Source organism: Phalacrocorax aristotelis, chromosome 5 (assembly GCF_949628215.1).
Source record: "Phalacrocorax aristotelis chromosome 5, bGulAri2.1, whole genome shotgun sequence".
Taxonomy (NCBI): Eukaryota; Metazoa; Chordata; class Aves; order Suliformes; family Phalacrocoracidae; genus Phalacrocorax; species Phalacrocorax aristotelis.
This window is the reverse complement of record NC_134280.1, coordinates 23,221,549-23,240,283: the sequence shown is the minus strand read 5'-3', so window position 1 is coordinate 23,240,283 and position 18,735 is coordinate 23,221,549. Positions and strand designations below refer to the sequence as shown.

At 37.2% G+C, this 18,735-nt stretch overlaps 1 protein-coding gene across 1 annotated transcript in view; it reads right to left on the bottom strand.

The window, feature by feature from the left end:
• Window positions 1–4,172: 4,172 nt before the first annotated feature.
• The window catches only part of MYO3B (myosin IIIB), a 227,026-nt gene continuing 212,463 nt past the window's right edge, over window positions 4,173–18,735 (bottom strand). Inside the window, exons 35-37 of the mRNA XM_075092498.1 lie at window positions 10,181–10,287; window positions 9,760–9,806; window positions 4,173–8,449 (exon numbers count right to left, since the gene is read on the bottom strand). Of these exons, the coding sequence (XP_074948599.1) occupies window positions 8,314–8,449; window positions 9,760–9,806; window positions 10,181–10,287 (290 nt within the window). The 3' untranslated portion in view covers window positions 4,173–8,313. The remainder of the gene's footprint in view (window positions 8,450–9,759; window positions 9,807–10,180; window positions 10,288–18,735) is intronic.

Below are 18,735 nucleotides of genomic sequence, written 5' to 3'. Positions count from 1 at the left end.
TTGGGCACAGGCAGTTCTTTTTTTCCTGTTCCATTGAAATGGATAATCAGGACAGTATCGTCAATTACATTTTTCACTTTAACTTTTCATAATGTTTCCAGACTTCACTATTTGGCAAAGACAATTGGGACAGATTTCTTTATTTTTTCCTCTGGCCTAAAACTCAAAACCCCCCACTTCCCAAACTGTTACCACCGAAGAGTTTATTAAATGGCTGAAAAAGACAGCTGGTCCCACCATCTGTTAAAAATTTTCAGGGGCCAAATGAAACAGGTTACACCTTTAGCCATGCCAAGTCTTCCAATACCCCCTCCCTCTCACAGCCTGTGGAGGGCTAATCTGAATTTCACGCTCTGATTTTGCTATTGCTAATGTCTGAGCTTCTTATGTGTGCTTCTTGTAGTTGCTTATATTGGTTCTCTAGCAGTAACAAAAGCTCCCCTCTCCTTTCAACCTAGCTCATTTGCAATCAACGGAATCCTGGGTCTATAGTCTCCTTTACAATAAGATACTGTACCTTGAAGGAAACCCACAGAGAACCTAATATCTGACTTCTTGGAGCAACAGAGAAAAACAGGAGTACATTTCTGTTGTTTTGCAGCCACTTTTCTATAAATGCTAATGGAAGTAATTCAGATGTGCCAACAAAGACAGAATCTGCAACACACTGCAGGTGTGAGGGGGCTGAAACAAAAGGGATGCTAACCCTAATGGTATTTCTTGTCATTAACAATTCTTTGATGTTCATACTCGAGGCTCTCTTTTATCTTGTAGTTTTTCAGCCATCTTTGTTAACATGCAGTGCAACTAAATCTTTTTTTCCCTAACCTTTAAAGACATCTGCAAAATGTTTATGCTAAGGTAGTTTCCATAGCATCTTTCTGTAACACACATTGAAGTAAAATGAGATAAAGCTTGCAAGGTTATTATTAAAACATCACTAAGTTCCTATCATTAAGTGAAAGGAGCAGATCAATAAAAAGAAGCTCTTAATGTTACTTTAATAAGGATGAGTTTCTTGTAACAGGACTGGGGATTAACTTCAGTGTAACAGAAGCCGTGTTTATAACATAGCAGCTCTGTTTGTAAGAACCCGTTTGTTTTACTTGTACTCATTAAAAAAAAGAATTAAAAATATCAGTGAGTTCCTATATTAAAGAGCCTTTCACAATATAAGATATTTAAGGACATTCTAGTTTTCCAGAAGGGATTTCTCTACCACTAAGTGGGCAATGGCATTCAGTCAAGGCGCTGTAGGTGGAGTTTCTCCATCTCCATCTGTCTTTCCATGACTTACAGATGGAAAAACACTGTCTTTTAAAATGTTCAACTCAGTAGGATGACAGTAAAATGAAATGAACAATCAAAGCACATAAGATGCCAATCTGAACTACTGCACAGCACTACCAGCAGACCCAGCGTTTTGCTCTCATCCCATCGGTCATGTCCTGTTAGATCACATCCCATTTTATCACAGTCTGTTGCATTATTGTTGCAGCATGTTGGAATGTTAAATGAGCAACATAATCAATCAATACCAGTTTCCAATTGGAATTCAGCTGTAAATCTGCACTGAGTTAAAAATGCTGGAGATTGTAATACAAGTTATCAAATGATACAGTTTTATGAAGCCTCCCATTTTGTTTTTCTTTCAAAACTTCATTTCTAGCAGACCAATTTAATCTTATCCTTGAATTTGAATGTAAACTTCCATTGCACTAATCCTATGGAACAAGAACATAAAGGACAGTGGTTACATCCATACTTTTTCTTCTTTTACAGCTTACTTTCATCTTGAGGCATAATGGCAAACTTGGAACGCTGTAGTAAATATATTGTCTTGTCCCAAGTTTCAGTTGTATGGACTGATGGACTGAGCTGCTTCTCTGGTTTCATCTACAGCATTCAGCAGTCTTAGGAATATGTATGGGAATTGGGGTATCTTAGATTACTGATAATTTTATCAAATTAACAGATTATTTTTAATTCTTTTTCCTTCAATAGCACCGAGGAGTGCTCATTCCTGGGGCGACAGAAATTACAAAACTGAAAGTTTCTGTTTCGAAGATTTTGTGATCTCATAAAAGCTGTTCTGTCACAGAAGCCTTTACACAATCTCTCCTGTTGCATTAACTGTGTGAATTTGTTGCTTATAACAGGGAGCAGCAGCAAGAACAAAGTCCACTGAATAAACACATTTTCACACAATTTTGTGGAAGTACCTCCTCTGCATTCCTACCCCTTTGCTAAGAGCCCCAATGTAGCACCTCCATATTGTCATTTCCCAGCTATACAGCAACGCCATACTCCAGCACCCAGCTTCCTGACGATCACTTCCACCAGAACCACAAGACCCTGCTACCTGCATCCTGGCCTCACTCATCCCCACCAGTGCATTACACAGCACGGCGCCCCAGTTCTGCTATTCCAGTTTTAGACAGGTCTTCCTCAGAGACTTGCCATGATCAGTAGCACAACAATTTTTGGAAACAGCCCTGACAGGCTTCCCTCCCTCCCAGCACTGTACTCCAGTCCAATGGATGGCATCCAGTCTTTGTTGTGGTGATATTACTTTCACTGACAGATCAAGATGAGACTTTCAAACCTACTTTTCACCGGTAATGGGTCAGAAACTGGGGCTTGGGTCTTTTGCAGAAAAATGCAAACATGTTCATCTACCTACTTGCTATCTCCATTTGCCAAATATTTTATAAAATACTATTTAAATTATTGAAAAAATAATATATCTCTGCATTTTAGTTAAAAAAAAAAAAATAGGCCTGCCAAACAAAAGCAATGAATTTAATCTATTACTGGCCTGATCAATAATATGTAATCTGGTTTCTGGGAACATTACTCCAAGATGTGTTTTTTACTTCTCTGCTCCTATGTCCTTCAGCGTCTAAGTACATGAGCACTACAATAAACACTTCCCTGATAACACAACGTATATATTTACTGTTCTGACTGATACTGGATTTATGCATGTAATAAAATAATATCCAATAACTCTTGAGAAACCTATTAAGAGGAGTTAGGGAATCACCCTGTGTTTAAAGATACAGTGTGCTATTATTATGAATTGTTGGCCTCCTCCCTTACTAGTTCCAGTGCCCAGCACGAAGGAGATACAAAGCCTCTCACCGAGTTCTGTAACCTTTAGCTCTGGCCTGGAGGACTGCTCCCAGGCCTATGGTTTTTTATAGCATCCTGTGCTACTTTTGTCTATCTGGGAGTCCTGCTTTGTTGTCAAGCAGAAACATTTTCTGTCTACTAAGCATTCTGCTACAACTCCTCCCAGGGTGAAAAGTCTTAAAGAAAAGGCACATTAATGAAACATATTTCTAGTGTTAACAAAACTGACATTATTTCTCATATTTCGTTGTCAGAGTTAAAAGCAGGATGGACAAGTTTATTACATGCCATGTGTTGCGCGTATATCGGTACTAAAACTACTTACGTGTATCTTATAGGAGGATATTTTGTGCCATGTGGCTTTATTTTTAATTGTATGTACTATATGTATCTGGTTAGCCAGAATACATTTAAAAATGCCAGAGCTTGTTTGTCTCTCAAAATTGTCCTTCCATTTTGAGAGAAAAAAATAAAAAGGGAATGAGAAATAAGAGTATGGTAGACTTCAGTTATTTATCTCATTGCTAACTATTTTACAAGAGGGAAAAATTATTCAATTACAACACTACTTTTTTTAAAAAAGGTGAAATTTTTAATTTGGGACTTAAATCCCATTTTACATCAATTTAAATACGCTGTAAAATAGCTAGTAGTGCCGTCGAGACCTCCATCTATTTGCTTCCACCACAAAACTACCTTCTTATTCCCTCCTCTCCATTAAAACATATATTTTTTTTCCCAAATAATCTATTTCCTAATTTTCACTAAAAAGGAAACTTGTGAAGAAACTCTACTTACAGTTATGGACCTGAGTTCTAAAACGTGAGGTTTGATCATCTGTCCTCACATGCATGAAATCAAGCAAAGATCAATGGATACTGAAAAGAGACCATTGTGTATTAAAACTGAAGGCTTCAGGCATTAATGTCTTGCACTATCAGAGACAACCACATAACAAAGTATACGAAACTCATCCTGTTTTCCTACTGTTTATTGAATTCAATATAAAATAAGAATAGACCTAAAGACACTACAGATCTTCAATTTCATATTTATTTTTAATTTTTAATATCTTCCATATTTAAAACCATACCTGGTTTTCATGATGACAGATGATAGAAATAAAAAATATCCCTTCACAATAATGGATGTTGGTTATGACAATGAAGGTTAGAGATTATCCAGTCAAGACTATCTTTAAATAAAGTATAGCAAAAATTGAAGGGATCTAAATATAGTGCTATACCTGAAGTCAGGAACTTAGTGGAATTAAAACACAATGAGACAATTGCTTGGAAGTATAAACATTCACAGTTATAGAAAACAAAGAAAAATATCATATAAGTATATAATTGCAAAAGCATTACGCTTATATTAGCAACTAGGCTAAATGACATAAGATAACCAGTAGCTGTCTACTGTTAGGAAGAAATTTTCCTTTCAGGAAGGTGCCTTTGTAATTGTCCAGTTCTGCACCTACCACTGAAAAATTTGGTTTTGATTGTTACCACCGAAAGGAAAATAAACTTTTGGTCTGATTGGACTCGGCAAAGTCCTTAGCTTTACATTATTTATAGCCATATTTTATAAGCTTCTCAGTAACAACAACTCCTTGGATGGCCGGATAGGGGCCATGTAAAAGACCTTCAGTGCACAAAAGCCCTTTCCACCACTCTTACAGTGTATGGGTGAGGGAGGTCACAGTGGGGGCAAATTTAAGATGGCTGCAATTTACTCCTATTCTAAGGTCCCTTTATGTTACTAAAGTGATGTAAATGTTTAAGTGAGAAGCATGTTTAAAACTACCAAGTCAAAGGAGCTAATCTCCAAAAGCTCCCTGCCTGATTTTTGTTGGTACAGAGAGTTTTTAAGCTGCCATAACTGAAAGGCAGAAATTGTCCTCAGCAAAAACTGGTTTCTAGTGCCATTATGGTCTACAGAAGAAATCTACTAAAATCCCTTGTTGAGCTTCACCCTTTTCTCTCCCATCTACTGAAAACTGCTTAGTATATTACACCCTAAGAAATTGTCTTCTTCCTAACAGAATTTAAACTCTTTACTTTTATGAAATATTAAGAACAAGATATGTTATGAACAATTAACCAAAATACATTAATGTTTCAGAATAATATATGTGAAAGGAAATAAATCAGAACAATGCTTCAATGGTATCAAAACCAAATGAGAAAATATAAGCAATTCACATTGATATGCTTCAACTGACTATGATCATCGCACTGACATGTCTCCTGTACACCTTTTCACGCACAAATCAATCAACCCAAACACACATATCTATCAATGTGGGAACGGAAGCTCAACTCTTTGGCCAGTTTTAATGCAACTGCATGGCTCTTCAGCAAGCTGAGGATACGTCCTTTAATAATCTAAAGGCATATATGTGCTGTAAAATGAGGATGAGAGACGGCCACCTCACAGGGTTCATCTAGTGAGGGTAAAGTGAATTGATCAAAAACAAATGAGGAAAGGGGGATAAGTTATGAAATAGTAAAACGCACAGACTGGCTTTGTGCACAGTTTTTAGCCAAGAAGTAGCAAGAATGAAAACACACTACTCAACAGCAGCTTTTAGATTGTAACTTCAGTGTAAAAGTATTAGCAACATTAAACTAATTTGAAAAATTATAGCAGATTTAGATAGTGGCATTACATGTAACAAGGAAAATATTGCATTTTACCCTTTCCATGCAATTAAAGACTGCTTAAAATCTCTTTGAAGCCCATTTCTGATGGCTGAGATTGATACAAGCATAACAAGAAAAAAAAAAGAAGAACCTAAGGAATGTACTTAGGGTGGTGTGTTTGCATTTTGCTTGTGCTTTACTATTTAATGTTCTGAAGCCGCTCTTGTTAACTCAGGCCCCCATTCAGCAAAGCACTTAATCACGTGCTGAAATTTCATTGATTTCAGAGGGACTTAGGCTTTGGCTTAAGTGCTTCACTGAATTATATATTATTTTTCACTTTACTTCTTTATGAAATTAATAGAACTACTCAGGGTAATGTATTACTCAGCATAAGGTAAACTGTTGGCTTTTAGACAGGTGATGTAACACCTGACTGGAAACTTCACTACCATTTAACTAAAACAACTGATAAACTCTAACTATGCATAATAATGATATGAACTGCAGTAAGAATAATAACACTTTGTTTTCCCAAATAGTTTTCAAAAAGGAAGGATGCAACCACAGAGCACTGATATTGCTAGAACTCCATGTGATCTATGCCAATATAAGAGCAGAGTAAGTCTTTTGACTCTTAAAATAACGCTATTTTCCATCCAGATATGTTAAAAATTAATAGAGAATTTATACATTGCATAGAAAAAGAAAAGTTATATGTTATTTATAGTGAGATATCATAACAAATACTCATTCTTGTTACATTTTGACAAAATATAAAGATACTGATCTGCACACATGCATTCATATTAGTTGCCATTCATATTTGCACTGCATGTTTTAATATCATTAATTAAACTGCAGCTACTCACCAGTTCTCTGTTGTTTAAGAAGTCCCTAAATTTTAAAGGCTCTAAAGTGCCTTTAAAGTACATCTACCCAGATGCACAGCAGAGGAGAATGAGTAGTAAACTGAAGGACTTCAATCTCTGGCAGGATTTTAACTTTTAGTTTCAACCTTCTGTCACATTTTGGGTATGAATGAGTGAAGGACTGGTCTTCTTGGAACAGCTGAATCCTTCTCTTATCCTCATCTGCCCTGCCTGACTTAATTTCTGTGTTTATTAAGAGAGAGAAAACTTTTGCTGAACTATCGATTTCATTATCTTTTTTTCCTTTCAAACCCTATTCTGGCTTAGGGATGCCCTGAGAGCGCTTGGGTCTCATTTCTTATGCCGTCTTTCCTTGTCCAGTGAACCCTCATAGTAAGAAATTCTGTAACTTAAGGAACAGGTGTGAACTGCACCTCCACAGGAAGGTTTGTTAGCACAGATCAGGGTAAACACACCGGAGGGGAGATAAAAACAAGGATCTTAATTAGGTCTATATAATATATGGTCAGATTTAATCAGCATGGTTTCACACCAAAAAAAAAAGTTTCGGGCTATTCGTAAGGCAGTACACATGAACATTTTATTTGCAAGTTTTTGGCAAGAGCTTGTGTGGAAAAGAAGCGAAGAATTGTCACAGAGCAAAACTGTGGCTCGGAAACAGAAAATAAAGAGTAAGAAGAAACAGCCAGCTTCTTTCATGGAAACGGTTACCAGCAAAGCATCTCAGCATTCCATAGAAAGTTACATATTGTTTCATTAAGGATTTGGAAAGAAAATGAAAAGCAAGTAGAAAAAAATGCAGGTGACATTTTTTTCACTGCTACATACAAAAGGGCTGTGGAAATTAGGAATCACTGGAGCCCAGAGATACAGGTTAAGAAAGTAAATAAATACTTGCATGGATAACAAGAATAACTAGTCATAATGATGGTTTCAGTCACAAGGTCTGTATGAAGTAGTGTGTGAAATGTTAGCTTTAAAACTGTTTTGCTTCTTATATCTCAAATAATTCTTCAAGTTAAACTTATGGCAAACTAATCCTTATAAGAAAAATATTTACAAGGCAAATTGAGACAACAATTATTATTTTAGATTATTTTACTCTGTAGATTCTTGTAGTATTAAAAGCCATACACAGCACAGAAAGTTATAAAGGATAATGTTTAATACCAGTCTAATGAAATACAAAACATTTTCGCTATGACCCCAAAGGAAAATTTTTAGTACAGAGTTATTTTAATCCAGTTCAGTTCCTTGATCTTATTTTTCACACAGCTCTACCAGCAGTTGTGCCAGCACAACAGAAGGGATGGCACAGGGTGGGAACAGCAGCCGAGGGAGAGCAGGGGAGAAGGGGTCGGAACTGTATAAACTAACCTTGCTGCTAAAGAAACATGTCCATTACTAACATCAATACATACAGGTAGTGCTGCTCCCACTTACTTGAATTTCTTCTAGAAATACAGCTAAATGGGACAATTTATAGCTACAAAACCAGGTCTAAATTTAGTGAAATAAAGTTACTAGCTGAAATTGTATTTTTTAATCTATTATATAAACACGCACACAAAAAGTTAATTGCAAGAGATTACCAGCATGAAAATACTCTTACCAGTATTAGTCAACAGAATAAGTGAGGTTCAGCTTTGAGCAAAAGACACACCTCTTGAAGAAGGAGAAGATGGGGAACTGCGAAAGCTGTCATCTTCAGGGATAGATTCAACAGCTGACAATGATTTGTAATACTCATCCTCTCTGTCCAGCACTTTGATTTGGCTTGAAAGAAAACAAACATAATTTATTAGATTAAAAAATTAGTTCTATCAATATTTCAGAATTAGAAACTTCTCTGTAGATGTGAAAATGAAGAGTGCTACTACAAGAAAGGAAATAAAAGATGGGATGATTTGATGAGAAAAATACAGCTTTTATACATACTTTTACTTTGCTATTACTTTTTATGATTATACTCTGAATGGTTCTGAGGATCAGTGACATGCAATATAGTCTTTCAGTTTTGGTGTACATTATGATAGACCAACTATTCGCATCAAATGGGCATTTCATCTGAGCAATGTGGCTTTTTTGTCTGTATATGTTCCACAAGTAGGGTATGATCTTGATAACATATTTCAGCTGATGGCTTGCTGTGAATAGGAGCCAAAGACCACCTCACCAGTTTTGGGGGTAAGCCCTATTGACACCCAGGGGCTTTCATTTTCCTGTGATGTATGATGAGCACTGCAGGTCCCACCTTAGTGTTTTTATTGCCTGAACAGGGATACTTTTTTAAATTAGGGGAGGAAAATAAAATAAACCAAATCTTGTGCAGTCGTGCAAAATTTTGGGCTTTAACCTTGACTCAAAGACCTCCTATTCATACAGTTGTGTTCAGAAGCTAAGTAACATCAGAGGAAATAATACAGAAACTTCTTGCATGTGTTTGGAGTAGATGCATTTGCAAGACCAAGCATCCATCAGTTCTCTCTGGTCCATGTGATCAGTCAATGAAATATTTTGGCAATTGTACAGTAGCCAACCTGGCTTTTGTAAATGGTTTTCAGTAATTTCTACCTATCACCAGGTGATAACTGCTCATGTGACAAGAACTGACTCAGTTCAACAGAGAAGGAGCAACTTCCTTTTGGGCAGAGTGACCTCTCTGTCAGTTCTTAACATGTGCTCCCCAAGGAGGGCTGAAGTCCATTGTGAGTGTGCTGCCGCAAAGCTGGCAGGGCTTCTGTCTGTGTTCTAAGTCAGAGAACTTCAATTTCAACACCCTTCATCTGGCACCTTTCACTAGTGTTAAATGCACTTACAAACATGAAGAAGGCTTTTTTTGTAGTAGTAGTGGTACTCAGAGAGAGCTGGGGAGCATATTTTGTAAGAATCCGTTCTAGTGTCTGCAGACAGCAGTACATGCACATTTTACATTTGCTTCTGCAGAAAATGTCCAATGTCAATGCACAGAAATATGTTAATTGTTTATTTTTAGAAATCTCTCTAGAAAGTTTTGCATATTCTGTAATATCACAAAGGACTTCTTCTGTTTACAGTTACTTAGAACTAAGAAGATAGATATTTACCCAAGTTTTCTTGGCTTCCTCTTGCTCCCTTGATATTCTAGAGTTCCCTGTGGAGAGGGCCAAGAACACACAGTCAAAGCAAAGCAGCAAGTCGTTAATTTTTAATTCAAAGTGATTTTGTGTTGAATGCAAGCAGATGCTGATAATATCAGAAGTCACAGCATAATTTTTTTGATCAAAGGGCTCAAGTGAGCCTGATGAAGCATGCATCTTGCTCGTCTTTGATAAACCACATCAATTATTCACCGTGAAGGCAGACATCCTGACATGAAAGCAACAGATAAAGAGCATAAGCACATGTTCAAGACGAGAGCAGAAGAACGTGGGGGTGGGGCTGGAGGGGCTGAAACAGGTATTAATAACAGAATTATTAACTGGAAACAAAGCCAGTAAAACAGCTTTATTGCCACTTTGAACTCACATTTAACTGGTTATAGTACATGTTGTCCTCAGGGCTATTCAGCATTTTGGGCTGCTGACATCGTCGACGAGGTGTTCTCAGCTTCTGTTCAAGACAGTTTTCTGAACCTACAGTAAGATAACACAATTTAGTTTTAAGCTGTGCCAGGTGCTGTGAACGTCTTAGTGTATTTTAGTCTGTAAACAGTCTTTTCTTCTGTCCTGTTTGGTCCTGGATTTATTAGCACGTCTGTCCAAACCAAAGTAAGCACACAGAAGTTTGGGGATCTTTGTTTTCTCTTTTGAAACTTAGTTCAAACACAAGTTTTTAAGCAGAACTTCACTTTTACTTTTGTAACATTTTTTATTCTTCCATATATCTATATCACACAGCGCCTTATTCCTTTCACACTTTATCTTAGTATCTTCTGTTATCTAAGCAGGAAATGAGGTATATTGTGACTAGCTTGGGATACATCATTCAGCAGCAGCAAAACCATTTTTCTACAGTAGACAGTAATAAAGCCTTTTGACTGATGAGACTTAGTCTATTACCATTTTTATTATATAAAAAGGCTACCTTCTTGACATGGCCCTCTGTTTAATCAGAGTAATCAGACTGGTTTGGAATTATGCTTTCTTAATATAATTTGTGATGTGTTGTAAAGTTGCTTAAAGTCATCTGGAAAGCAGAGTTTAAAGATGAAGGAAATATTTCAGAAGGGGTGGATTCTGAAAAGAACGAACAGCCTTTTTATTACCTCCTTTTTTTTTTAATTAAGGAAAAAAGATATTATGGTGAGCTGTACTCTATTTTACCAGGTGCTTTCTGTGGCACATCCTCTAGATTACCAGGACAACTACTTTCAGGATAAATCAGAATCACTAGGTTACTAAAAGACACTGTGGGGGTTAAGGAAAGGTCATTTACTTTTCAAATAATTCTCCCAATGCCTTTGACTTTTCTGGTATCTCCCTGTTAAAAATTATTTTAGCATCAGTATGAATAAGAACAGGTTGTGGTGGCACTGAAGGAAAAATATACATCTTATCACATTTGCATTCCATACCGCATGGGAAACATGCTCTGATACAAAAGACCAGCACAAAGATCAAGTAGCACATAAGTTCCTTTAAACACTTCAAAACTGAAGTCACTATGGCTTGTGCATAAGCAGGGCTCTAATTTCACAAATCTGTAAGGTCTGGCCTTAAGGAGCAGGTAATATTACAAAGGAGGTTTACAGTCTGCAACTATTGTACTTTTCTGCAATTACAGAGTGAGATAGAGGAGGTGGTTGAACTTTGGCTTTTTCAGCCAAATGACTGACTATTCTGGGAGATTTTCTGTCTCTCACTGTCTTTCTCCCTCTCAAGAGTAAAATTTGAAAGATACTAGTTTCCTCCCAGTGTGGGACTGCAATGTCTGTGTGGGAGGGGAGCACTTGTTTCATGCCAACCGTCATGTTCCCTCACAACACCTAGGAGGGATGGTGGGTTAAATGGCCACCAGGGAACTGACTGCAGAGCTGGGACTAAAATTCAAAAACAATTTTATAAAGAAAGATTACATGTCTCCAGTAATACAAAATAAATTTTAAATAATACGCTTATTCTGCTTGCTAATTTAATACCCAAAGCTTCAGTGCTTTATACTTTCAAGTTCAGTAAACCTTTATATTTTTGCTAAAGAGATTGTGACAGCTGAGTCTGAACCTTTGCTACTTACCTGTGTTGTACATAACCAGACAAGGCAGAAAGTGTTCCAGAAAATACTTCTGGGGAAATGGGGTGTTCAAGTAATATCTGTGTCTTTGGCAAGTTTTTTCTCTAATATCTAGGTAGGACATAGGTGAAATTTTGTTCTCTCTGAAGTCTCTGGAAGTTTTGTGGAAGACCTGCCATAACTACATCCTATCTCTCTCTGTTTGCTCTGAAATTTACTCAAATTGATCTTAGAGTCTTCTGTCTCAGGACAGCAGGGTCTGCAATTTTTGGAAGCAATATTTTCAGTTGCAAGGCCATATGAACTCCTTTTTACAGCAATGTAGTTCTCAAATACCTCTCCACAAATAATTTTTTTATCCTAGCAAGAGGCTGGTTCTGCATAATTTCACACACCTCTCTGCAGCTTTCCAGAAGTAAAAACACAGCACACAAATATTTAGAAATTTTCAAACAGTATGATAATATGACAGGGTGTTCTTTTTTCCCTTCCCCCAAATGCTGTTGTGGCCTTCATATTATTTTTTCAAAACACTTATATGTATAGTCTTTGTTTTAAAAATTTCTTTTATTCATTTGGATTCTGAGACACCAATGTTTTGCTCTAGCCTTTTGTCTTGACTCTTAATTATTTCTGTGTATTCTATGGGTGGTCTGCAGCTTGTGTCCTCCAAAGGAAATACCCTTTCAGTGGGCCCATTTGTCTTAGTGTTTAGTAGCATACTGCATGAACAGTACAAAATCTGGTAACGTTTATCATAACCTACCATATCTGGAAAAAATGGTATTAACATGTGCTCAACACTCAGCAGTTGAATAGGCATTTTAAATGCTGTTCTAAAATATTTTGCTTTGATGACAAACTTAGAGCCACCAATAAGAAAAAAAGTCACTTGTCATTTTAATAGCAATAGCAGAAGCACCAGTATCATTAACAGGGTATTGTCCATACTGCACCAAAATTGTGCCAAGTGCCTCTGGCACGTCCAGGCTCCTGAGTTTGCTACAAATTTAGAAACCAGACGAGAAAGTGAGCACATGTACTTCCTTCAACCTGTCCTTTAGCACCATTTTAAAGTTAGAGATCTGTTCCCCTTTTGACTGGAAGAAAACGTTTCCTTTGTAACTGTTAAGTGCAGAAATTCCTTAGGTTACAATTTCTTTATTGGTAAATTCCTTACTGCAGTGCAGAAATAACACAGAGTAGGCAAAATGCCTTCTGCCAAGTGCACTACATCAGCTGATCTAGCAAGTGTAGGGTGGCTGAGGTTCTGGGCATCCTCCTCCTTTCCTCCCTCAAACCCAGAGAGGCTGATACACATAAGTGAGCAGGCTCATGTAGGTGCTTCCCTAAAGCCACCACAAAATTGATGTTGCCCACAGTGAAGGAAATTAGAAATTGGCAAATGGGTAAATCTGTTAAAGTATTTATAAGTAAATAAACTGATGGCATTTCTGTTTACTCCTTTATTACCACTATTGGTTATCCTTTTTATTTCTTTGATATGTGAGAGCCCAAGCCAATAGAGCAGGACCTTGCAGTGCTCAGATAGATTAAAAAGACATGTGTTTTCAACTAAATGCAAAGCCAAACATTCAAATTACATTTTTAAGAACTGGGAATTGCATAGCTGGAAAGCAGTGTGTCCAGGAGAGACTTGGGGATCATCACAGATATTCAGCTGAATATGAAGTAGACTGGGTCCAAAGCAGAGGACTACTCGATAGAAAGAGGAAAACAGTTTTATGATTGAGTGCAGAATTATTTTAAAGTGGGTGCTGTAAACTGCAGAATGTTTTCAGGATAAGAACAATCTGAAATCTGGAAAATCTGCCATATGGTGAGAAATTTAAGAAAACTGTTGTATTTCATTTTTTTCAAAACAAGGTTAAGAGGTGATTTGAAGCAAGTCTAAACCCCTATATAGAAGGTGGACGGTTTTTCACCTTCAGAAACAAAAGTCTGAACTGTCTAATGGTCAGAGTGGAAGAAAATTTTAGACCAAAAATACAGCACATAGTGAAAGCAATCAGTCAGGAGAAAAAGAATATTTAGCAGTATGATGGAAGCTCAGGTTGAGATTGGAAGCTTTTAGAAAAGGTATGTTTTGACTCAAGCTGAAGTTAATAACTATGCAAGATATGACATAGATCACTTCCAGCTTAATATGAATTAATTTCTCTAATGTGATTTTTGTCTCATCTCGTCTCAATCTGCAGAAGATTTTATATTGATCTTTTGATTTCTGGGACATATTTTCACCTCTGAATTTCCACAGGATTCTTCTTCTTTGCTTTCGTATGGCTGAAATGGAAATATTTTTCTTCAGTTAGCCATTAAATCCATCATACTGACACTTTTTATGACAATCTCTTGGCTTGGAAATGGTTAGCACATTTCTTATGTTGTGTCTTATTTAGATGATTTTTTTCTGTTTAAAAATCCATCCTTTTCATAAGCTGCAAAGGACTCTTTCAGAGATGCACAAACTGCCAAACAGTAAGATTTAACAAAAGATTTCAAACTGCTCTTTAGCACTGACACAAGGACTTTTGCAACTAGGACCTGGGCCCTGACCAATACTTTCAAAACAGTGCCTGCAAAATTGTATTTTTCTAATGACTTCCCATGAGGCAGATGACCTCACTTGATATTCAGTGAAGATCTCATCCTAGATGTCCTACATGTCCTGCTTATCTTGGTGCTGAAAACTTGGGGACCAGGTACTGGGCACACTCTTCAGCAAACTGCGAATCGTCAGATTTTGCTCTCTGAAATGAAGCTGGGGTCTTCATAAACTGTTCATGATTAAACCCTTGCTTGAAAAACCCTTTGATGCTGATAACCTTGCCAAACATTGCTAATTTTTCCTATATGGAGAATTCTGCAGAGAAAATGGTGATGAGGCAGCTACAACTGCATTTGGAACTTGTAAAATCTACTGATGGCGAGTTGGATTGTTTTACAGTTGGTGCAGCACAGAGCGGGCTCTGAACTGTGGGTGACATCTTACTTTTAGCAAGGCACAGAAGGGGTTTTTGCCAATGTGTCCATGCCACAAAGCAAGCTGTGTTGCTGGTTCCCTTGCTGAAGGGACTCCATCCACTACACCACATATTGAAAGGTGGAGCCAAATACTCTAATTTTCCTTCTGAACGCATTTACCCAAAGCAGGTTTGGAAGGGTTTAGTCTTGTCTCTTTTTCTGTTATAGGTGAACACAAACCTAACATCACAGGAAGGGTAGTCCTTCTCTAATTACGCAGATGGGGAGATTTAGAGTATGAGAAGGGGCAGCCTCCTAAAGGAAAAGTAATGGGGCCATTTAGGGGATCATATCTATTATTATCAGAGTAAGCAAATAAAGTAAATAAATCAGTATGACCAATAAAAATAGTAAGCATGTGGCTGATTTCCAATATATAAAATCAGATGAAACATGAAAGTGCAACCCTTAATTATAAGCAAATATTAGCACAGGCTCATGGGATCTCATCATAACATCTCAAGGTCTACATTCATGAAAATTTAAGCAATGTTTAAAATCATGTTAATTTGTTCTTTGTTTGTTTCTTTTCCTGCCAGTCTAATTTATTCCAAAAGACTTTGGTTCTCAAGCCTGGATATATTGATCATGCCTATGTAAAGCATTGTTATAGCCTGGGGAGAAGACTTTTGTGGAAAAACTCGTCTTTGTTCTCCTTTGATAATTTGTATGTATTTTGATGTTTTCAAGCTTTTCCAGTTTTGAATCATTTTCAAGGCAGCAAGTTAACTTCACTTTTTCTCTTGAAGTCTTAGGCAAATGCAGAAATGACCTCACAGACAATGATAATATGCAACCTCCTCCTGGACCGGATGCTAAGTGGATAATTATGTGCAGCATGTTGATTTCAAGGAACAGCTAAATTTTCCTGTGCACTATACATGTCTGTTCAAGCAGAGGACTCAAGGGGCTAGTGATTGTGGTCCCACTCATATCAGTGTTAAATGGGAGTGACTGAATGTCACTTATGTAGTAAAAAATGCTGTAAATTAACTAGGCTTTATGATTTTAATTATTTTAGCTTTATTTTAAAACAGAGATTTACAAAGGGCACATAAATGCTGTTTGGCCATGGGTGTTCATACAAACATATTTTTATCCCTTTCTTATTCCCATGATTCTCCACCATTTGCACAAATTTGCATCATACCATAAGTGCAAAATGGGAGTAAAATTAAAAACTTGGCTGAGAAGCAGAGTGAACACTCAGGCAGTTAGCCCCCACTGAGCTCCTGCTGCGCCTGCTTGCCTGCCATACTCAAGCCAGTTAACACAGAGCTATATTGCACATCCCTGTACTAAACTGTGGTCAGTGTTATTTTAGGATGAGCACACATTAAGACGCACCTGGCCTACATCACAGGCTATTTGTACACTGTCTGTTAAATGCTACCAACTATAAATGCATCAGAAACAAGGACAGGATAACAGGTCTAATAGGCTTCACAGAACAAGTACTGTAGAATAATCTGTAGCTTCATTTGGGAATAATGAAGTTATCACATCTATGCTACATAGTATAAATGTAACAATATTATAGTAGTTCTGCAAAAATGCTGGAGGCTGATAGAAAATAAACACCCTGCCTCTGAAAGATTTTAATCTCAGCACAAGCAAAACCACACTGAGAGACAACAACATAGGACAGGAGAGAATAAAGAGCAAGACTACTTGGTGACTTAAGTAATACCTTAAGTAATACCTTCTTTTCCCTTCTGAGGCTAAGAAGAGGGGAAAGAGAAAACTACAGGAAAAAGAAATGGACAGGAAAAAGATAAAAATAAGAAACAATCAAGTAAGATTCTGAGAAACTAAGGAAGACAAGAAAAGGGAATAATCAACCATTAATGGTGAAGCAGTAGAACCTAAGTTCTGGTATCAGAGGGTTTGATTAATCTAGTAACATCAGGAGCCTGGAGGCATATTGGCATATTTAATACTATTAACAATTATAATTCTCTCCAGGATACTTCAAGCTTACCTAGCAGTAGCTTCAGAGCTCTGCAAATGTCAGTAAGGCTATCCATTCTGTTGATATAATGAGATATAGTATGATGGGAACCATTCTTGCCACCAAATTCCCTCAGTCCCTTGCTCTACAGAAGAGTGCCCAGGAATATTTATGGGGGCTGGTGCTCTTCATGCTGCTAGTGACAAGCAAGCATGGAAAGAACAATAAATCAGATGTCCTCTGAGGAGTAACAAGGCCTCACCCCTTGCTAAGTCTCACAAAATAGCTTACTGAAGCTTCACATAAGTGTTGCTAAGGGAGAAGACTCAACTACTTTAAAAATATATATTAATGCTTAGAAAGAGTGATTAGTCCTTAGCAAATCCTGCAACTCCAGTGTACTCGAAGCTCTTACTTGGATTTGGCAGGTAAGAATAATAAGTTAGATTTAATTGTTTTCAGCGTCAAGTGCTTTGTAGTCTAAGTCTATAGCTCCAAATGTAGTTCCCAAATTCACTGAAAACACAGAATCTGGAGGGGTTAAAAATCCTATAACAGAAAGATTTAAAATAAAACAAAACCAAGCTTTATGATCACCTCAGATCCCCCACACAACTGTGGTGAACTAGAATTCTGTTTATTCAGATGGAGTGTGCTCATAGTGCCAAGAGGCATAGACTGCTAGGGAAATTAGTGTAGCCTCTTTGATGTCATGTGCATCCCAGAATCTGTAACACACTGCTAAAACTGTGAGCATAGCCTTTTGTTTATAACCCTAAACAGAACCATTTGAATACACACACTGAAAGAACTCGTAACAGAAGCAATGCATTTTCTTCCACCCAGTGATTCATTACTTATGGCTTCATTTTGGATACTGCAGTTCTATGCAAGGCCATATGCTTTAGATTATAAAGCACACTAAGCAAATCATAAGTTTTTCAAGATGGTATGTAAAGGCTGTTTTTGCATCTGTTTGTTGCCAATGACCCAGATGATACTGTAATTAGAACAACAAATATTTTATGTGAAATCAATCATTTAGCTGTCTCTGAAGCCTGAGACAATGGCTTTTAGATACACTTTGTTGGGAAACAAGATCCATAATTAGTTAGAATCTTGGCTTTTGTTGTTTTTTCCCTTCCAACACAATTCTGATCCTTCAGTATTTGTCAGTTCTTTCAGTTTCTAGTGTGAGTGATTTAACTATAGAGGGAAAAGGCAGAGATTAAACAAAGCATACCAAAGAACTAAACTGTCAGTGACTAACACAGGTAAGACTGAAACCTGTCAGCAAACAGCATGCTTCTACAAGTACAGTCCTGAAGACATGTCTTCCCATACACATTGAATATACACAACCCCTCATATACCCTGCATGTAATAACATCTAATAGTGGGTTCCAGAGGTGCTGTAACTAGTCAACTAACCAGTCAAAGCCCAAGAGGTTTACACAGCTACAACTTTAACTTCAGGAAGAAAATCATGCCAAACCATCCTGAATGGCAGTAACTACTTCTAGACAATGAATAAAACTTAACTGATCATTATCCTTCCTCCCTTCCTTAAATTTGACCCAAGGTGGTTGTAGAAGCTGCTTTTTGGTTAATTCTTGTGACCTTTTCAGAAGAGACAGTTACTGATGAAAACCAGGACATGTCAGGTGTGCTGGAATTACTACATATCACAGCATATTTCTTGGTTTTAGAAGACCTGCTTAATCCAATAGCCACCAGGTGATAAGAAATAGCTATCTTACATTATCATGTAAGGTAGGTGATGTCTCTCTTGCTGTTTGAGCAATGCTGTATAATCAATCCAAGTGAATGAAGAATTTCGCGGGGGAAAAACCTA